The sequence below is a fragment of the Notolepis coatsorum genome (assembly GCF_963971535.1).
Source record: "Notolepis coatsorum genome assembly, chromosome: 4".
NCBI classification, from domain to species: domain Eukaryota; kingdom Metazoa; phylum Chordata; class Actinopteri; order Aulopiformes; family Paralepididae; genus Notolepis; species Notolepis coatsorum.
The window spans coordinates 111,055,768-111,078,315 of NC_140168.1; the positions used below are offsets into that span (position 1 = coordinate 111,055,768).

At 48.2% G+C, this 22,548-nt stretch overlaps 1 protein-coding gene across 1 annotated transcript in view; it reads right to left on the reverse strand.

The window, feature by feature from the left end:
• haus6 (HAUS augmin-like complex, subunit 6) overlaps window positions 1-22,548 on the reverse strand; it is a 58,391-nt gene that overhangs the window by 26,471 nt on the left and 9,372 nt on the right. The window contains exons 7-15 of the mRNA XM_084313711.1: window positions 13,804-13,866; window positions 9,282-9,339; window positions 8,998-9,171; window positions 8,139-8,338; window positions 7,105-7,234; window positions 3,500-3,602; window positions 3,276-3,348; window positions 1,292-1,538; window positions 351-440 (exon numbers count right to left, since the gene is read on the reverse strand). Coding sequence (XP_084169837.1) covers window positions 351-440; window positions 1,292-1,538; window positions 3,276-3,348; window positions 3,500-3,602; window positions 7,105-7,234; window positions 8,139-8,338; window positions 8,998-9,171; window positions 9,282-9,339; window positions 13,804-13,866 — 1,138 coding nt within the window. The remainder of the gene's footprint in view (window positions 1-350; window positions 441-1,291; window positions 1,539-3,275; window positions 3,349-3,499; window positions 3,603-7,104; window positions 7,235-8,138; window positions 8,339-8,997; window positions 9,172-9,281; window positions 9,340-13,803; window positions 13,867-22,548) is intronic.

Below are 22,548 nucleotides of genomic sequence, written 5' to 3' on the forward strand. Positions count from 1 at the left end.
CAGTCTCTGAGTGGAGAGCGGTCACTGTACCTCAGTCTCTGAGTGGAGAGCGGTCACTGTACCTCAGTCTCTGAGTGGAGAGCGGTCACTGTACCTCAGTCTCTGAGTGGAGAGCGGTCACTGTACCTCAGTCTCTGAGTGGAGAGCGGTCACTGTACCTCAGTCTCTGAGTGGAGAGCGGTCACTGTACCTCAGTCTCTGAGTGGAGAGCGGTCACTGTACCTCAGTCTCTGAGTGGAGAGCGGTCACTGTACCTCAGTCTCTGAGTGGAGAGCGGTCACTGTACCTCAGTCTCAGAGTGGAGAGCGGTCACTGTACCTCAGTCTCTGAGTGGAGAGCGGTCACTGTACCTGAGTTGCCAGGTTGTCGTATTCCCAGTGCAGTATCTCAGCCTTGTCCCTCTTGGCCGACGCCCTCACACGCGTCTTCCTCACACTGGCCTAGGAGTGGCAACAGGTTACATATGGATTACGCAGTGAGTTTGTAAAATAAATTCTTAAAAATAGAAAAAGTATTTAAAAATAAATATTATATACTTTAAAATGTTTCATCTATAATAGGTCTTGTAATGTAAAGCAATGTTCTTGAACATTTTCATATAAATAAATAAAAAAGTTGTTGTACTATTGCCGACTGATAACACCGTAACACAATAGTGATTCCACCTGTATCCAGTTACTCAACACTTTTATTTGCCATTCTAAACACCGGCGTCCGGTACGACATTCCCGGGGGGAAACAGTCAGGCGCACAGGAAGTACCGTAATTTTCGGACTATAAGCCGCGCCTTTTTCCCCATTTTTCGACCATGCGGCTTATATAACGGTGCGGCTAATCTATGGATTTTTACAGCTACACAGCACAGTACATGTTCTGTAGCTACTATTGCACTAAATGGTAACACTTGAATACGTTATGCGAATATGCAACTTGTTTGTTGAAATGTTAATAAATGGGAGCTTCCTCAAACAGCCATCTCTTTCCCAACAATTCCCTCTGTGCACGAACCCTTACATATGGTAATTAAACATTAAAACACCTGCGGCTTATAGTCCAGTGCGGCTTATATATGTACACATCATTCAATTTAGCTGCTGCGGCTTATATTCAGGTGTGGCTTATAGTCCGAAAATTACGGTAATACACTTTATATCACAAACAGAAGTGGTTTAAACGGAATTAATGAATACTAGTAACTCCGTTGTTAGCGTGACTTTTCAAGATGGGAAGCGCAGTGCAAAAACGCAACAGCAATGACCAGAGTGGCCATAAAGTTGACCCGAGTACGGACCTTTTGAGGAGGTGGCGTTGCAAGCGCAACTGGTGGCGTCAGAGGCTTGTGGTGTGGGGTGCTGGGCTGCGGGGTGCTGGGCTGAGGGGTGCTGGGCTGCGGGGTGCTGGGCTGCGGGGTGCTGGGCGGTGGGGTGCTGGGCTGTGGGGTGCTGGGCTGCGGGGTGCTGGGCTGCGGGGTGCTGCTCGGCTGGGCACATGCTTCAGTGGCTCCAGTCTCAGCCCCCTGGGGTGGTGGAGGGCTAAAGCTGCTCCGAATAAAGGGAGAGAGGATGGGAATGTTTAATAAAGAATGCTTGTTATTCGCTGGCATTATGAGCCATCTAGGGAATCGTTTTAGAAAACAGCTAGAAACCAGTCAACCATTTCCAACACCAGGTTCTAGCTGGTTTAAAGTAGAACAGTTTTGAGACACCCGGAAGTGTGGACGTTAGTTAAAAAAAAACACACAAATCAACACACCGGGTAAACTTTGGACATGCTTTTATGAAATGGGAGGCAAAATTATTTCCCGGCGATGCAGAAATGGCCACATTGTGCCAGTAGTCAAGCTAGGAAAGCTAGCTAGCTAATGCTCACAACTCTGTCGTCTTTGCTTTGCCCCCTCTGCCTTCAGTGAGGGAGCGACATAGATGGCCATGTTGTCATTTCAACATTTGTGTTGAGGAAATAACGTGGTAATTTTAGGTACTACAACAGTGGAGAGGCCGTTTGGAGGCATTGGGAGTGCCATTGACCCCCATGTGGCTTGTCTGCTCCGTATCTGTCCGTTGCGATTTCTCTAAATTCGCCCTGGTCATCGGAGAGCAGGGATGCTGTTTGGAGGACTAGTGATGGACGGAGCACTGCTCAGCCCCACCCAGGTGTCTGCCTCCCTGACGGAGCACTGCTCAGCCCCACCCAGGTGTCTGCCTCCCTGACGGAGCACTGCTCAGCCCCACCCAGGTGTCTGCCTCCCTGACGGAGCACTGCTCAGCCCCACCCAGGTGTCTGCCTCCCGGACGGAGCACTGCTCAGCCCCACCCAGGTGTCTGCCTCCCTGACGGAGCACTGCTCAGCCCCACCCAGGTGTCTGCCTCCCTGACGGAGCACTGCTCAGCCCCACCCAGGTGTCTGCCTCCCTGACGGAGCACTGCTCAGCCCCACCCAGGTGTCTGCCTCCCTGACGGAGCACTGCCTCCCTGACGGAGCACTGCTCAGCCCCACCCAGGTGTCTGCCTCCCTGACGGAGCACTGCTCAGCCCCACCCAGGTGTCTGCCTCCCAGACGGAGCACTGCTCAGCCCCACCCAGGTGTCTGCCTCCCTGACGGAGCACTGCTCAGCCCCACCCAGGTGTCTGCCTCCCTGACGGAGCACTGCTCAGCCCCACCCAGGTGTCTGCCTCCCGGACGGAGCACTGCTCAGCCCCACCCAGGTGTCTGCCTCCCTGACGGAGCACTGCTCAGCCCCACCCAGGTGTCTGCCTCCCTGACGGAGCACTGCTCAGCCCCACCCAGGTCTCTTCTGCCTCCCTGACGGAGCACTGCTCAGCCCCACCCAGGTGTCTGCCTCCCGGGCACAAGCTGTTCATCGGTAATGATTAGGGAAGTCCGATATTATCGGCCGATATTGGCATAAAAATGTGACATCGGAAAATATCTGTATCGGTTTTCACAAAAAAAAATAAAAATAAAAATACATTTATTTAACCTTTATTTACCCAGGCAAGCAAGTAAGAACAAATAATTATTTTATTTATTGTCAAAGTATGCATAATGTTGTGTTAATTACACGACAAGAGATATGTAATGTTAATTACCTGAAATTATTCCGTTTTTGGGGAGGGGGGGGAACCATGCATATATCGGTATCGGTTGATATCGGTATCGGAAATTAAGAGTTGGACAATATGGGTATAGGTAAAAAAGCCAATATCGAGCATCCCTAGGACAGGGGTTGTGCAGGTTGCCTCATCGGTCGTATTCCAAAGCAGAATTTCCATTACCGTTGATTAAGTGAACAGATGGAGGTAACTTCTTTGTGTGGTTTAGTCTCTGCAGGCTCCTCCTCTGAAAATTCTAAAAAGGAGAATGATTGCCAATGTTATAAACAAGTGATTGAAAAAAATATCTACACGTTTAATAATCATAATTGAAATCCAAAAAAATCGTGTTTATGATTTTTTATTTATTTTTGTGCCATAACGGAGCAGCCCCAGTGTCTACCCACCAGGAAGCTGGGCGGGGTACCGCGAGAAGATGCAGGACCTGGAGCTGGCTTCAGTCGCCGGCTCGAAGGAGAGTGGAGCCATGGGCGACAGGAGCCGCAGGGCCTGAGGAGGGGAGACACGTCTTCAGATCACCTGACCCTTTCACTGCCACATCATCATCATCATCAAACCTTTATTTGAATAGGCAGGTTAATTAAGAACAAGTTCTTATTTTCAATAACGGGTTCGCCCTTTCACTGACACACTACCAACGGGTTCACCCTTTCACTGACACACTACCAACGGGTTCACCCTTTCACTGACACACTACCAACGGGTTCGCCCTTTCACTGCCACACTACCAACGGGTTCGCCCTTTCACTGACACACTACCAACAGGTTCACCCTTTCACTGCCACACTACCAACGGGTTCACCCTTTCACTGCCACACTACCAACGGGTTCACCCTTTCACTGCCACACTACCAATGGGTTCACCCTTTCACTGCCACACAACAAATGGTTAACCCTTTCACTGACACGCTACCAACGGGTTAACCCTTTCACTGCCACACAACAAATGGTTAACCCTTTCACTGCCACAAAACAAATGGTTAACCCTTTCACTGCCACACAACAAGACAATTGGTAGTGAAAGGTTAACCTTCTGTATAGTGTGGTAGTGAAAGGGTTAAACCTTTGGTTAATGGTTTCAAACGTTCCCTCAGAACAAAATCGTGTTGGTTTTTAAAGCCCGTTATTGGTTTTCTGATTTGAGATTCTAAATCAGAAACGAAAAGATCGAATGATACACGGATATGATATATATATATATATTAGTGCCGTCAATAGATTAAAATATGTAATCTGATTAATCGCATGATTGTCCATAGTTAACTCGCGATTAACTGCAAATTAATCGCATTTTTTTTAATTTATTTTTTTTATCTACCTTAAACGGATCTTTTTCAAGTTCCAAGTTTTAATACCGGCGTATTATATCAACATGAGTCAACAAATGCTTGCTTTATGCCGCCATTTAACATAAAAGGATGACCCTCATGCATTGCAAATTTGCATCAAATTCAAAACAGAGTGACGAACAAAATAACTTAAGAGAAAATAATCATTTAAAACAATGAATAAAGTGTGCATGAAATAATAGGGGGAAGAAAACGTTAGGAACTTGTTAGGGGGCTTTCACACGAGCCATTCGGGGTCCAATCAGAGCGCGATCGCACCAAAATAGGGTGTGATGAGAACGCTCCCCCCCCCCCCCCCCCCATCCCCGGGGACGCTTCGCTCCAAACCTGGACCGCTGGAATAGGTGGTCTCGGGTGCGAACCAGCGTCCCCGACGACGGAGCGGGGCGTGGTGTGCAAGCTTACTGTAATGCTTTCATGCTTGCTTGAATTTTGGGCAGATAAAAACATACAGCAACAACTGGACAATACCCACAAAAACGATATTTATGGGCAATTTTGCGAGTTCAGACCTCAACCAAACAAGCATGTTGAGCCTCACGGCTCAGTGGATGAAAACTTCGAGATGAAGCCACGTTACAAGCCCAAGACTTCCCTGGCTCGCATTAGGCCTGGCAATTTATATGTCTATACATTGGTTTCTTGTTCGAATGGATTTATTTCTATAGACCAGTGGTGCCCAACCAGTCGGCCGCGATCGCCCGGTAGATTGCAGGCTGATTTTCAAGTAGACCGCGAGATTAGGCAACATTCAAAAATGGTTCAGAGAAGGGAAGGAGAATATAACTTAAGAGGGAGAGGGAATCTTAAACAACCAATGGTACACACCACGCTGAAAAGCATGTGCATATCGGTGTGTGGAGTGAAGTTGTGGAATAATTTACCCGAATACATCAAACTGAGTAAACATGTGGCACAATTTAAAAAGCAGCTAAAAAAATACACATTAGAAAAATACAGAAATGAGTAATGAGGATAAACAAAGTTATGTTATATTGTGTTATGTAGTGCTGTACTATATTCACTGCTGTCAAGTGAATAAAGTTTTTTCTTGTAATCTTTTAATATAAGTAAAAGTATATTCTATATTGTAATATACTAAATTATGTTATATCTAGTAAAATTAATGGAAGAACAAATATAAATGTAAGGGGGTAGGGACCAATAAGCTTAGCTTCCCTCTACTCCTTTTTTGGACATGTCTGCTAACCAAACACATTGCTCTTGACCTTTGTTTATAATTCCTTTTTTTCTTTTTTTTTATGTTTTTCTTTTTTAATTATTTGTCGTTAGGATTGTTTGGTTTGACGGAACAAGATACCGTGAGTTGTTTGGAGAAATATGGAGAATAACATGTCCAAAAAGAAACTTTTCATTCATTCATTCATAATTTTTATATAACATTGAGTATGTTGTCACGTCGCGGCTGAGATGAGACTTGCTTTAGCGCAGAGCTTTCCTCTCATTTCATTATAGACACAGACCAGCACGGACCTTCAATGACATGCAATATAATTGACGCGAGCAGTGGGCTAACGTTAGCTGCTAAGGTATCCAATAACTAGGCTAAGCTGACTAGCGTTAGCCGCTAACCCTGGAAAACACTCAAAGCGGACTCCACGACACCAGTTCCATTCGTGAGAAAGGGGGGTGGGTGGGTGGGGCGGCTAGGTGGTGCAGTGGGCAATGCGCTCACCACCAATGCAGGAGACGCTGGGTTCGAGCCCAGCTCTCCGCATTGCTATCAGCTTGGCTGGTCGTTCATACTAATACAATTGGCAGTGTTAGGGGGTGGGAAGCTGATGGGTGGGGGATCGGACGTTGTGGACAGCGACTCCTACAGGTCGGTTGGTGCGCCTGCGCAGCAGAATCAGGAAGCGACGGGGGCGGCGTGCCCTCCAAAAACGCAGACCCCCGACGCTGAGAGATCGCGCTGTGCAGGTGAAAAGATGTGACTGCTGCTTCCTCGAGTACCGGAGGGGACACGTGATGTAAGGCTTAGTCCACATTGCAGCCGGCCTGTGAGAGGCGTGGCCTAACAACGTTCGAGATAGGGGAGGGTAGAATTGGACGATACGAAATTGGGATGGGAGAAAAATTGAAAATGGGAGAAAAAAGTAGATCAAAAAAAGAAAAGAAAAGGGGGTGAGTTATATTGACAAGGCTTGACAACAGAGGTTTCAAAGATAACTTCATATTTATTGGTTATTCGTTTCTTTATATCGGGCATCCAGTTTCCATCACCGACACCGTGTGTTCAACTGTTCCATGACGTTCGAGTGTGACATCACCACCACACGGGCTGAGTGATCACCCCCCCCCCTCTCTCTCACCCCCCCCTCTCTCTCTCACACACACTCTCTCTGCCTCTCACACACACACTCTCCCAACTCTCTTTCTCTCTTGCCCCTTCCTCATCTCTCACCCCCCCCCCCTCTCTCTCTCACACTCTCCCAGCTCTCTTTCTCTCTTGCCCCTTCCTCATCTCTCTCACCCCCCCCCCCCTCTCTCACACACACTCTCCCAGCGCGTTAATACCGCATTAACTTTGACAGCCTTAAGTTAATATATATATATGGATACATTATGTAGCAGAGAACGGTAATGTTAGATAAAACAACCCCCCCCCCCCCCACACTCACAGGATCCTCGTTCAGGAAGGAGGTCAGAGGCGTGACTCTCAGGATCTCCATCCACTTCCTGTCCCACTTCACCTCCAACGTCTTGATGGCGCGCCCGACCTTTGGGATCTCCTCCCTGGTGACCCTCTGCCTGGAAACGGAGCAAACAAGAGCTAATTACTGCACACTGGAGAAAACACTTCCATTGTATTCAAACATGAGCATTAGCATCACACAAAAATGACATGTGAAATGAAGTGTGAAAACAAACATATTTAACCACACCCCCCCTGAGTATTTAACCACACCCCTCCTGAGTATTTAACCACACCCCTCCTGAGTATTTAACCACACCCCCTCTGAGTATTTAACCACACCCCTCCTGAGTATTTAACCACACACCCCTGAACATTTAACCACACACCCCCTGAACATTTAACCACACCCCCCCTGAACATTTAACCACACCCCCCCCTGAACATTTAACCACACCCCCCCCCTGAACATTTAACCACACCCCCCCCCTGAGTATTTAACCACACCCCTCCTGAGTATTTAACCACACCCCTCCTGAGTATTTAACCACACCCCCCTGATCATTTAACCACACCCCTCCTGAGTATTTAACCACACCCCTCCTGAGTATTTAACCACACCCCTCCTGAGTATTTAACCACACCCCTGCTGAGTATTTAACCACACCCCCCTGAGCATTTAACCACACCCCTCTGAGGAAAATATAGTTCTTTCCAATGCGTCGGAATACATACCGTCGAACAATCTAACAATAATTAACACATTTACAAGTCGTATTAAATTGAGCAAATAAGGAAACAGATGGGACATTTCAAAGCACTAGAAATCGCCAATATCACATTTTTTTCACCTCATTTCTGAATGGCGCAACGTTCACGGCGATTCTGAAGAATCTCCCCTCGCCTGCCTAGACCGTGCCGGGTCGCATGTATACACAAACATACAGAACACTTTTTGGGGCAATATTATTGTCTGCCGACGCGGATCAGCACTTGGGGCCACGTGGCGCGGTGTGGTACCTCATCAGACAGAGGTCCTCCAGCGCGCGGGCCATCTGCAGACTCTTCTCCTGCAGGTGGTGCAGCTGGAGCCGGGAGAGCACCGTGTGGCCGTCCACCCGGAGCCACTCCTCCCTCAGGAGCCGCAGAGCGTGGGTCATCAGCTCCAGCACGGCCAGCAGGTTCAGCTGGCCTCCCTCGTACAGCTTACCCACACTGGACTGGAAGAACAGGCACACAGACTCAGCCTCTCATCCCCTCCAGACTCACCACTAACCAGTCCTTTGTGCCGGTGACCAGCAGGCTCCACGACCGGTGGCACGGACTGCTGCCAGCAGCTGGAGAACTAACGGCAGCAGAACGGGTAGAAAACGTCCGACTACTAGGGCTGTCCCCGATTAAGGATTTGGATGGTCGACTATGATTGGCCAAAATTTATAATTTTTTTTTTATTTAAAAACGTATAATATTATTATTATTATTTTTTTTTTATCACTCCATTTGGGCTGTGGGGGGTGCTTAATGTCTGAAGGAGTTGACTGAAGGCTTCTTGTCCTCTGCAAAAGCATGCAATTGGTCCACTGATGGATACATCTTGATATTTGTCTAGTCTAGTGTGTTCATTAGATGGTGAAATCCTCTTTCAGTGCCTCTGTGCCTGTTTTCTTAGGCAGTTAGCCTCTGTAAAAAGAATCAAGCACTTTAAGCACTTCAAGGACCTTGTACGAACCCCGTGCTATGACACCTGAATTTCCACAAAGAGATCAATAAAAGGAATATCTCATCTCATCATTAGAAAAAGTAGGCAGCAACAACCTGGAATACAGACACACATCAATGACACAGCGACACGTTAACCCCTTCCTTCCCCGTTCCTCACGTGTTGCGGGAGGCGCTCCAGCCTCTCCAGGAGAAGCTGTGGTACCTGGAGGGTGAAGCGGGCGCCGTCCAGGGTGTACTGGTCCACGGTCCCGCTGAGGACGCACTCCACCACCTCACTGGGCTCCCTGATGCTGGACAACATGCCGGTCACAGTGGACCACAGGGAGCGCACCTGAGGACGAGCGGGCCGCGTCACAACCACAACAGTGATGCTGCCGACTAAACAGAACAAGTGATCATCGCTGGTTGAACGATATGCAGTGAACTTGACTAATTACATACCTTGTGGATCCTCTGTGCCGGAGACGTTTCCTCCTGGGAGGAATCACCTTTATGACGCCTGAGAAGGTACAGGAAGACATAGGGATGATGCCCCGATCACGTTTTTTGCCACCGATACTGATCACTGATCGTCTATGAGCCATATCGGGTGATACACTGGCGATACCGATCTTTTTGGTTTTCTTATAGCAGCTGGCAGTATTATACTGTAGGTCAAACACAGGCATTCTCAAAGTCCGGACTAAATGATCTAACGGAACCTAGGCCAAATGCGTCCACATTTTTATAGGATTCTATCACATTTTCATAACAATAGCACCCTGCACCGTTTTCATTGAGTTTTCTTACAAATTAACGATGCTCTATGTTGTCCTTTATATGCCGATTATCATTAGAATCTTAAATTGTACCATATGTCCCCCTTTAGACAACATATGTAACGCTACCAGCGCACTTTTGTTAAGATAATTAGTTGGCCATTCACGGTCGCTATACCGAGGTCGCAGTATTAGTTTAACGCTGTTCAGATCACGTCGGAGAATATAGACACATCCCAGTGACCTGCGACCTGTGCCAACGCTCTTGGGAAATGCAGTGTTGTAGTTCTCAACATTTTCAGCCTTTAATTGTAAACCAATGCTGCCATCTACTGACAACAAAAAAGTGTTGTCTAATCGTCACCTTGAGAGCCACTTCCGTATACAGCGCCGCCCCAAACCCATTCTAGAGATTCCCACTTTTTGCTGGGAGTGGGGCGTGGCCGTATTTGGTCCCAGACAATAAGAGTGGCTGCAATTGGTCACTGTGACGTTAATCTTAGAAATTAAGTAAAGTGAATAGTACTGGGTGTTAAGCATAACAGCATCTAAGTTAATTTACTTCCGACCATTACAGTCAAAAGTATTTTCCTATGAACTGAAACTCATAAGATCACATAAGGCAGCATCATTGGCGTTCAGTTACAGCTATGAAGAACGATAGCTAGTTAGCCACCAGCTGCAAAAACTATCAGACGTTGATATCAGTAAGACAGGTGTCAGTAAGACAGGTGTCAGCTCACTGCAGTAAGACAGGTGTCAGTAAGACAGGTGTCAGCTCACTGCAGTAAGACAGGTGTCAGCTCACTGCAGTAAGACAGGTGTCAGTAAGACAGGTGTCAGCTCACTGCAGTAAGACAGGTGTCAGCTCACTGCAGTAAGACAGGTGTCAGCAGTAAGACAGGTGTCAGCTCACTGCAGTAAGACAGGTGTCAGCAGTAAGACAGGTGTCAGCTCACTGCAGTAAGACAGGTGTCAGCTCACTGCAGTAAGACAGGTGTCAGTAAGACAGGTGTCAGCTCACTGCAGTAAGACAGGTGTCAGCTCACTGCAGTAAGACAGGTGTCAGCTCACAGCAGTAAGACAGGTGTCAGTAAGACAGGTGTCAGCTCACTGCAGTAAGACAGGTGTCAGCTCACTGCAGTAAGACAGGTGTCAGTAAGACAGGTGTCAGCTCACTGCAGTAAGACAGGTGTCAGCTCACTGCAGTAAGACAGGTGTCAGCTCACTGCAGTAAGACAGGTGTCAGCTCACTGCAGTAAGACAGGTGTCAGCTCACTGCAGTAAGACAGGTGTCAGCTCACTGCAGTAAGACAGGTGTCAGTAAGACAGGTGTCAGCTCACTGCAGTAAGACAGGTGTCAGCTCACTGCAGTAAGACAGGTGTCAGCTCACTGCAGTAAGACAGGTGTCAGTAAGACAGGTGTCAGCTCACTGCAGTAAGACAGGTGTCAGCTCACTGCAGTAAGACAGGTGTCAGTAAGACAGGTGTCAGCTCACTGCAGTAAGACAGGTGTCAGTAAGACAGGTGTCAGCTCACTGCAGTAAGACAGGTGTCAGTAAGACAGGTGTCAGCTCACTGCAGTAAGACAGGTGTCAACTCACTGCAGTAAGACAGGTGTCAGCAGTAAGACAGGTGTCAGCTCACTGCAGTAAGACAGGTGTCAGCTCACTGCAGTAAGACAGGTGTCAGCTCACTGCAGTAAGACAGGTGTCAGCTCACTGCAGTAAGACAGGTGTCAGCTCACTGCAGTAAGACAGGTGTCAGCAGTAAGACAGGTGTCAGCTCACTGCAGTAAGACAGGTGTCGGTAAGACAGGTGTCAGCTCACTGCAGTAAGACAGGTGTCAGCAGTAAGACAGGTGTCAGCTCACTGCAGTAAGACAGGTGTCAGCTCACTGCAGTAAGACAGGTGTCAGCTCACTGCAGTAAGACAGGTGTCAGCTCACTGCAGTAAGACAGGTGTCAGTAAGACAGGTGTCAGCTCACTGCAGTAAGACAGGTGTCAGCTCACTGCAGTAAGACAGGTGTCAGCTCACTGCAGTAAGACAGGTGTCAGCTCACTGCAGTAAGACAGGTGTCAGTAAGACAGGTGTCAGCTCACTGCAGTAAGACAGGTGTCAGCTCACTGCAGTAAGACAGGTGTCAGCAGTAAGACAGGTGTCAGCTCACTGCAGTAAGACAGGTGTCAGCAGTAAGACAGGTGTCAGTAAGACAGGTGTCAGCTCACTGCAGTAAGACAGGTGTCAGCAGTAAGACAGGTGTCAGCTCACTGCAGTAAGACAGGTGTCAGCAGTAAGACAGGTGTCAGCTCACGGCAGTAAGACAGGTGTCAGTAAGACAGGTGTCAGCTCACTGCAGTAAGACAGGTGTCAGTAAGACAGGTGTCAGCTCACTGCAGTAAGACAGGTGTCAGCTCACTGCAGTAAGACAGGTGTCAGCTCACTGCAGTAAGACAGGTGTCAGCTCACTGCAGTAAGACAGGTGTCAGTAAGACAGGTGTCAGCTCACTGCAGTAAGACAGGTGTCAGCAGTAAGACAGGTGTCAGCTCACTGCAGTAAGACAGGTGTCAGCTCACTGCAGTAAGACAGGCGTCAGTAAGACAGGTGTCAGCTCACTGCAGTAAGACAGGTGTCAGCAGTAAGACAGGTGTCAGCTCACTGCAGTAAGACAGGTGTCAGCTCACTGCAGTAAGACAGGTGTCAGCAGTAAGACAGGTGTCAGCTCACTGCAGTAAGACAGGTGTCAGCAGTAAGACAGGTGTCAGCTCACTGCAGTAAGACAGGTGTCAGCTCACTGCAGTAAGACAGGTGTCAGCTCACTGCAGTAAGACAGGTGTCAGCTCACTGCAGTAAGACAGGCTGGCTTTCGTTGTGATTATAAACAGGATAATTAAGTATGTAAACACCTTTAACTATGGCCTTTAAAGTGGCGATTGGTTTTGAAGTTCAGCTGGGGCCTGTTTGGGGAGACAGATCAGGCATGGGGGCCTTCTCCTAGACGGGGGTTGAAGTCGCTAAGCAACCAGGGATGAAGTATCTCCTGTGCAAGGTCAGAGCTGCACCTTTAGGAAACAGATCTAACAGTAGTTTCAGCTAACTGCAAGGTCAGAGCTGCACCTTTAGGTGGGAGGTGAGGAAACAGAGATCTAACAGTAGTTTCAGCTAACTGCAGGGTCAGAGCTGCACCTTTAGGTGGGAGGTGAGGAAACAGAGATCTAACAGTAGTTTCAGCTAACTGCAAGGTCAGAGCTGCACCTTTAGGTGGGAGGTGAGGAAACAGAGATCTAACAGTAGTTTCAGCTAACTGCAGGGTCAGAGCTGCACCTTTAGGAAACAGATCTAACAGTAGTTTCAGCTAACTGCAGGGTCAGAGCTGCACCTTTAGGAAACAGAGATCTAACAGTAGTTTCAGCTAACTGCAGGGTCAGAGCTGCACCTTTAGGAAACAGAGATCTAACAGTAGTTTCAGCTAACTGCAGGGTCAGAGCTGCACCTTTAGGTGGGAGGTGAGGAAACAGAGATCTAACAGTAGTTTCAGCTAACTGCAGGGTCAGAGCTGCACCTTTAGGAAACAGATCTAACAGTAGTTTCAGCTAACTGCAGGGTCAGAGCTGCACCTTTAGGAAACAGAGATCTAACAGTAGTTTCAGCTAACTGCAAGGTCAGAGCTGCACATTTAGGAAACAGATCTAACAGTAGTTTCAGCTAACTGCAAGGTCAGAGCTGCACCTTTAGGTGGGAGGTGAGGAAACAGAGATCTAACAGTAGTTTCAGCTAACTGCAGGGTCAGAGCTGCACCTTTAGGTGGGAGGTGAGGAAACAGAGATCTAACAGTAGTTTCAGCTAACTGCAGGGTCAGAGCTGCACCTTTAGGTGGGAGGTGAGGAAACAGAGATCTAACAGTAGTTTCAGCTAACTGCAGGGTCAGAGCTGCACCTTTAGGAAACAGAGATCTAACAGTAGTTTCAGCTAACTGCAGGGTCAGAGCTGCACCTTTAGGTGGGAGGTGAGGAAACAGAGATCTAACAGTAGTTTCAGCTAACTGCAGTAAGACACATGGGCCGAGCTTAACCCTTTCACTGCCGCACTACCAAACGGTTAACCCTTTCACTGCGACACTACAGAAGGTTAACCCTTTACTATCACAATACCGACGGTAAAAAACGGCAAGACTAGTTATTAGAAAAATAAAGTCATACATACTTGAGTAGATCATCATACTTGGCACCGTTTGCCCGCTCGTCTCTCAAAGACTTCACCCGGGACCTTCACGCAGCAACAGGGGCAAATTAGACTTGGAAGTTAATTGAACACCAAATAAGCACAACATGTACATGATATGGGGAAATATAACATTATCCTTGCTGCCTAAGATTTACCAGCACTTAAACAAAAACATTTGGTCTCTTGATGAGCTTGAACACATGCGGTGTATCTAAGGCTGAGACAATATGCCATTTGGAAGAATCGATAAATCTGGACAAAATTATCGCTAGATATTTTTATTATAAAAGAAATTATGTTTATTTTGCAGCAATTCTTTGTCGTTGCCGCCATCTTTAGTGTTACAGATTTTCCCGTTCAAAACTACCACAGTGATCCTTCTCATGTTACAGTCTGGTCTCTGGGTGTGATGGAGGAGTGATGCATGTTGAATGTTACAGTCTGGTCTCTGGGTGTGATGGAGGAGTGATGCATGTTGAATGTTACAGTCTGGTCTCTGGGTGTGATGGAGGAGTGATGCATGTTGAATGTTACAGTCTGGTCTCTGGGTGTGATGGAGGAGTGATGCATGTTGAATGTTACAGTCTGGTCTCTGGGTGTGATGGAGGAGTGATGCATGTTGAATGTTACAGTCTGGTCTCTGGGTGTGATGGAGGAGTGATGCATGTTGAATGTTACAGTCTGGTCTCTGGGTGTGATGGAGGAGTGCGCTGCATGTTGAATGTTACAGTCTGGTCTCTGGGTGTGATGGAGGAGTGATGCATGTTGAATGTTACAGTCTGGTCTCTGGGTGTGATGGAGGAGTGCGCTGCATGTTGAATGTTACAGTCTGGTCTCTGGGTGTGATGGAGGAGTGCGCTGCATGTTGAATGTTACAGTCTGGTCTCTGGGTGTGATGGAGGAGTGCGCTGCATGTTGAATGTTACAGTCTGGTCTCTGGATGTGATGGAGGAGTGATGCATGTTGAATGTTACAGTCTGGTCTCTGGATGTGATGGAGGAGTGCGCTGCATGTTGAATGTTACAGTCTGGTCTCTGGGTGTGATGGAGGAGTGATGCATGTTGAATGTTACAGTCTGGTCTCTGGGTGTGATGGAGGAGTGATGCATGTTGAATGTTACAGTCTGGTCTCTGGATGTGATGGAGGAGTGATGCATGTTGAATGTTACAGTCTGGTCTCTGGATGTGATGGAGGAGTGATGCATGTTGAATGTTACAGTCTGGTCTCTGGGTGTGATGGAGGAGTGATGCATGTTGAATGTTACAGTCTGGTCTCTGGGTGTGATGGAGGAGTGATGCATGTTGAATGTTACAGTCTGGTCTCTGGGTGTGATGGAGGAGTGATGCATGTTGAATGTTACAGTCTGGTCTCTGGGTGTGATGGAGGAGTGATGCATGTTGAATGTTACAGTCTGGTCTCTGGGTGTGATGGAGGAGTGCGCTGCATGTTGAATGTTACAGTCTGGTCTCTGGGTGTGATGGAGGAGTGATGCATGTTGAATGTTACAGTCTGGTCTCTGGGTGTGATGGAGGAGTGCGCTGCATGTTGAATGTTACAGTCTGGTCTCTGGGTGTGATGGAGGAGTGATGCATGTTGAATGTTACAGTCTGGTATCTGGGTGTGATGGAGGAGTGATGCATGTTGAATGTTACAGTCTGGTCTCTGGGTGTGATGGAGGAGTGATGCATGTTGAATGTTACAGTCTGGTCTCTGGGTGTGATGGAGGAGTGATGCATGTTGAATGTTACAGTCTGGTCTCTGGGTGTGATGGAGGAGTGATGCATGTTGAATGTTACAGTCTGGTCTCTGGGTGTGATGGAGGAGTGCGCTGCATGTTGAATGTTACAGTCTGGTCTCTGGATGTGATGGAGGAGTGATGCATGTTGAATGTTACAGTCTGGTCTCTGGGTGTGATGGAGGAGTGATGCATGTTGAATCTTACAGTCTGGTCTCTGGGTGTGATGGAGGAGTGATGCATGTTGAATGTTACAGTCTGGTCTCTGGGTGTGATGGAGGAGTGCGCTGCATGTTGAATGTTACAGTCTGGTCTCTGGGTGTGATGGAGGAGTGATGCATGTTGAATGTTACAGTCTGGTCTCTGGGTGTGATGGAGGAGTGATGCATGTTGAATGTTACAGTCTGGTCTCTGGGTGTGATGGAGGAGTGCGCTGCATGTTGAATGTTACAGTCTGGTCTCTGGGTGTGATGGAGGAGTGCGCTGCATGTTGAATGTTACAGTCTGGTCTCTGGATGTGATGGAGGAGTGCGCTGCATGTTGAATGTTACAGTCTGGTCTCTGGGTGTGATGGAGGAGTGATGCATGTTGAATGTTACAGTCTGGTCTCTGGATGTGATGGAGGAGTGATGCATGTTGAATGTTACAGTCTGGTCTCTGGGTGTGATGGAGGAGTGATGCATGTTGAATGTTACAGTCTGGTCTCTGGGTGTGATGGAGGAGTGATGCATGTTGAATGTTACAGTCTGGTCTCTGGGTGTGATGGAGGAGTGCGCTGCATGTTGAATGTTACAGTCTGGTCTCTGGGTGTGATGGAGGAGTGCGCTGCATGTTGAATGTTACAGTCTGGTCTCTGGGTGTGATGGAGGAGTGATGCATGTTGAATGTTACAGTCTGGTCTCTGGATGTGATGGAGGAGTGATGCATGTTGAATGTTACAGTCTGGTCTCTGGATGTGATGGAGGAGTGATGCATGTTGAATGTTACAGTCTGGTCTCTGGATGTGATGGAGGAGTGATGCATGTTGAATGTTACAGTCTGGTCTCTGGATGTGATGGAGGAGTGCGCTGCATGTTGAATGTTACAGTCTGGTCTCTGGGTGTGATGGAGGAGTGATGCATGTTGAATGTTACAGTCTGGTCTCTGGGTGTGATGGAGGAGTGATGCATGTTGAATGTTACAGTCTGGTCTCTGGGTGTGATGGAGGAGTGATGCATGTTGAATGTTACAGTCTGGTCTCTGGGTGTGATGGAGGAGTGATGCATGTTGAATGTTACAGTCTGGTCTCTGGGTGTGATGGAGGAGTGATGCATGTTGAATGTTACAGTCTGGTCTCTGGATGTGATGGAGGAGTGATGCATGTTGAATGTTACAGTCTGGTCTCTGGATGTGATGGAGGAGTGATGCATGTTGAATGTTACAGTCTGGTCTCTGGGTGTGATGGAGGAGTGATGCATGTTGAATGTTACAGTCTGGTCTCTGGATGTGATGGAGGAGTGCGCTGCATGTTGAATGTTACAGTCTGGTCTCTGGGTGTGATGGAGGAGTGATGCATGTTGAATGTTACAGTCTGGTCTCTGGGTGTGATGGAGGAGTGCGCTGCATGTTGAATGTTACAGTCTGGTCTCTGGGTGTGATGGAGGAGTGCGCTGCATGTTGAATGTTACAGTCTGGTCTCTGGGTGTGATGGAGGAGTGCGCTGCATGTTGAATGTTACAGTCTGGTCTCTGGGTGTGATGGAGGAGTGCGCTGCATGTTGAATGTTACAGTCTGGTCTCTGGGTGTGATGGAGGAGTGATGCATGTTGAATGTTACAGTCTGGTCTCTGGATGTGATGGAGGAGTGCGCTGCATGTTGAATGTTACAGTCTGGTCTCTGGGTGTGATGGAGGAGTGATGCATGTTGAATGTTACAGTCTGGTCTCTGGGTGTGATGGAGGAGTGCGCTGCATGTTGAATGTTACAGACTGGTCTCTGGGTGTGATGGAGGAGTGCGCTGCATGTTGAATGTTACAGTCTGGTCTCTGGGTGTGATGGAGGAGTGATGCATGTTGAATGTTACAGTCTGGTCTCTGGATGTGATGGAGGAGTGCGCTGCATGTTGAATGTTACAGTCTGGTCTCTGGGTGTGATGGAGGAGTGATGCATGTTGAATGTTACAGTCTGGTCTCTGGGTGTGATGGAGGAGTGATGCATGTTGAATGTTACAGTCTGGTCTCTGGGTGTGATGGAGGAGTGTGCTGCATGTTGAATGTTACAGTCTGGTCTCTGGGTGTGATGGAGGAGTGATGCATGTTGAATGTTACAGTCTGGTCTCTGGGTGTGATGGAGGAGTGCGCTGCATGTTGAATGTTACAGTCTGGTCTCTGGGTGTGATGGAGGAGTGATGCATGTTGAATGTTACAGTCTGGTCTCTGGATGTGATGGAGGAGTGCGCTGCATGTTGAATGTTACAGTCTGGTCTCTGGGTGTGATGGAGGAGTGATGCATGTTGAATGTTACAGTCTGGTCTCTGGGTGTGATGGAGGAGTGCGCTGCATGTTGAATGTTACAGTCTGGTCTCTGGGTGTGATGGAGGAGTGATGCATGTTGAATGTTACAGTCTGGTCTCTGGGTGTGATGGAGGAGTGCGCTGCATGTTGAATGTTACAGTCTGGTCTCTGGGTGTGATGGAGGAGTGATGCATGTTGAATGTTACAGTCTGGTCTCTGGATGTGATGGAAGAGTGATGCATGTTGAATGTTACAGTCTGGTCTCTGGATGTGATGGAGGAGTGCGCTGCATGTTGAATGTTACAGTCTGGTCTCTGGGTGTGATGGAGGAGTGCGCTGCATGTTGAATGTTACAGTCTGGTCTCTGGGTGTGATGGAGGAGTGATGCATGTTGAATGTTACAGTCTGGTCTCTGGATGTGATGGAGGAGTGATGCATGTTGAATGTTACAGTCTGGTCTCTGGATGTGATGGAGGAGTGCGCTGCATGTTGAATGTTACAGTCTGGTCTCTGGGTGTGATGGAGGAGTGCGCTGCATGTTGAATGTTACAGTCTGGTCTCTGGGTGTGATGGAGGAGTGCGCTGCATGTTGAATGTTACAGTCTGGTCTCTGGGTGTGATGGAGGAGTGATGCATGTTGAATGTTACAGTCTGGTCTCTGGGTGTGATGGAGGAGTGCGCTGCATGTTGAATGTTACAGTCTGGTCTCTGGGTGTGATGGAGGAGTGCGCTGCATGTTGAATGTTACAGTCTGGTCTCTGGGTGTGATGGAGGAGTGATGCATGTTGAATGTTACAGTCTGGTCTCTGGGTGTGATGGAGGAGTGCGCTGCATGTTGAATGTTACAGTCTGGTCTCTGGGTGTGATGGAGGAGTGATGCATGTTGAATGTTACAGTCTGGTATCTGGGTGTGATGGAGGAGTGATGCATGTTGAATGTTACAGTCTGGTCTCTGGGTGTGATGGAGGAGTGATGCATGTTGAATGTTACAGTCTGGTCTCTGGGTGTGATGGAGGAGTGATGCATGTTGAATGTTACAGTCTGGTCTCTGGGTGTGATGGAGGAGTGATGCATGTTGAATGTTACAGTCTGGTCTCTGGGTGTGATGGAGGAGTGCGCTGCATGTTGAATGTTACAGTCTGGTCTCTGGATGTGATGGAGGAGTGATGCATGTTGAATGTTACAGTCTGGTCTCTGGGTGTGATGGAGGAGTGATGCATGTTGAATCTTACAGTCTGGTCTCTGGGTGTGATGGAGGAGTGATGCATGTTGAATGTTACAGTCTGGTCTCTGGGTGTGATGGAGGAGTGCGCTGCATGTTGAATGTTACAGTCTGGTCTCTGGGTGTGATGGAGGAGTGATGCATGTTGAATGTTACAGTCTGGTCTCTGGGTGTGATGGAGGAGTGATGCATGTTGAATGTTACAGTCTGGTCTCTGGGTGTGATGGAGGAGTGCGCTGCATGTTGAATGTTACAGTCTGGTCTCTGGGTGTGATGGAGGAGTGCGCTGCATGTTGAATGTTACAGTCTGGTCTCTGGATGTGATGGAGGAGTGCGCTGCATGTTGAATGTTACAGTCTGGTCTCTGGGTGTGATGGAGGAGTGATGCATGTTGAATGTTACAGTCTGGTCTCTGGATGTGATGGAGGAGTGATGCATGTTGAATGTTACAGTCTGGTCTCTGGGTGTGATGGAGGAGTGATGCATGTTGAATGTTACAGTCTGGTCTCTGGGTGTGATGGAGGAGTGATGCATGTTGAATGTTACAGTCTGGTCTCTGGGTGTGATGGAGGAGTGCGCTGCATGTTGAATGTTACAGTCTGGTCTCTGGGTGTGATGGAGGAGTGCGCTGCATGTTGAATGTTACAGTCTGGTCTCTGGGTGTGATGGAGGAGTGATGCATGTTGAATGTTACAGTCTGGTCTCTGGATGTGATGGAGGAGTGATGCATGTTGAATGTTACAGTCTGGTCTCTGGATGTGATGGAGGAGTGATGCATGTTGAATGTTACAGTCTGGTCTCTGGATGTGATGGAGGAGTGATGCATGTTGAATGTTACAGTCTGGTCTCTGGATGTGATGGAGGAGTGCGCTGCATGTTGAATGTTACAGTCTGGTCTCTGGGTGTGATGGAGGAGTGATGCATGTTGAATGTTACAGTCTGGTCTCTGGGTGTGATGGAGGAGTGATGCATGTTGAATGTTACAGTCTGGTCTCTGGGTGTGATGGAGGAGTGATGCATGTTGAATGTTACAGTCTGGTCTCTGGGTGTGATGGAGGAGTGATGCATGTTGAATGTTACAGTCTGGTCTCTGGGTGTGATGGAGGAGTGATGCATGTTGAATGTTACAGTCTGGTCTCTGGATGTGATGGAGGAGTGATGCATGTTGAATGTTACAGTCTGGTCTCTGGATGTGATGGAGGAGTGATGCATGTTGAATGTTACAGTCTGGTCTCTGGGTGTGATGGAGGAGTGATGCATGTTGAATGTTACAGTCTGGTCTCTGGATGTGATGGAGGAGTGCGCTGCATGTTGAATGTTACAGTCTGGTCTCTGGGTGTGATGGAGGAGTGATGCATGTTGAATGTTACAGTCTGGTCTCTGGGTGTGATGGAGGAGTGCGCTGCATGTTGAATGTTACAGTCTGGTCTCTGGGTGTGATGGAGGAGTGTGCTGCATGTTGAATGTTACAGTCTGGTCTCTGGGTGTGATGGAGGAGTGCGCTGCATGTTGAATGTTACAGTCTGGTCTCTGGGTGTGATGGAGGAGTGCGCTGCATGTTGAATGTTACAGTCTGGTCTCTGGGTGTGATGGAGGAGTGATGCATGTTGAATGTTACAGTCTGGTCTCTGGATGTGATGGAGGAGTGCGCTGCATGTTGAATGTTACAGTCTGGTCTCTGGGTGTGATGGAGGAGTGATGCATGTTGAATGTTACAGTCTGGTCTCTGGGTGTGATGGAGGAGTGCGCTGCATGTTGAATGTTACAGACTGGTCTCTGGGTGTGATGGAGGAGTGCGCTGCATGTTGAATGTTACAGTCTGGTCTCTGGGTGTGATGGAGGAGTGATGCATGTTGAATGTTACAGTCTGGTCTCTGGATGTGATGGAGGAGTGCGCTGCATGTTGAATGTTACAGTCTGGTCTCTGGGTGTGATGGAGGAGTGATGCATGTTGAATGTTACAGTCTGGTCTCTGGGTGTGATGGAGGAGTGCGCTGCATGTTGAATGTTACAGTCTGGTCTCTGGGTGTGATGGAGGAGTGCGCTGCATGTTGAATGTTACAGTCTGGTCTCTGGGTGTGATGGAGGAGTGATGCATGTTGAATGTTACAGTCTGGTCTCTGGATGTGATGGAGGAGTGATGCATGTTGAATGTTACAGTCTGGTCTCTGGATGTGATGGAGGAGTGCGCTGCATGTTGAATGTTACAGTCTGGTCTCTGGGTGTGATGGAGGAGTGCGCTGCATGTTGAATGTTACAGTCTGGTCTCTGGGTGTGATGGAGGAGTGCGCTGCATGTTGAATGTTACAGTCTGGTCTCTGGGTGTGATGGAGGAGTGATGCATGTTGAATGTTACAGTCTGGTCTCTGGGTGTGATGGAGGAGTGCGCTGCATGTTGAATGTTACAGTCTGGTCTCTGGGTGTGATGGAGGAGTGATGCATGTTGAATGTTACAGTCTGGTCTCTGGGTGTGATGGAGGAGTGATGCATGTTGAATGTTACAGTCTGGTCTCTGGGTGTGATGGAGGAGTGCGCTGCATGTTGAATGTTACAGTCTGGTCTCTGGGTGTGATGGAGGAGTGCGCTGCATGTTGAATGTTACAGTCTGGTCTCTGGGTGTGATGGAGGAGTGATGCATGTTGAATGTTACAGTCTGGTCTCTGGGTGTGATGGAGGAGTGATGCATGTTGAATGTTACAGTCTGGTCTCTGGGTGTGATGGAGGAGTGATGCATGTTGAATGTTACAGTCTGGTCTCTGGATGTGATGGAGGAGTGCGCTGCATGTTGAATGTTACAGTCTGGTCTCTGGGTGTGATGGAGGAGTGCGCTGCATGTTGAATGTTACAGTCTGGTCTCTGGGTGTGATGGAGGAGTGATGCATGTTGAATGTTACAGTCTGGTCTCTGGGTGTGATGGAGGAGTGATGCATGTTGAATGTTACAGTCTGGTCTCTGGATGTGATGGAGGAGTGCGCTGCATGTTGAATGTTACAGTCTGGTCTCTGGGTGTGATGGAGGAGTGATGCATGTTGAATGTTACAGTCTGGTCTCTGGGTGTGATGGAGGAGTGCGCTGCATGTTGAATGTTACAGTCTGGTCTCTGGGTGTGATGGAGGAGTGCGCTGCATGTTGAATGTTACAGTCTGGTCTCTGGGTGTGATGGAGGAGTGAGCTGCATGTTGAATGTTACAGTCTGGTCTCTGGGTGTGATGGAGGAGTGATGCATGTTGAATGTTACAGTCTGGTCTCTGGGTGTGATGGAGGAGTGATGCATGT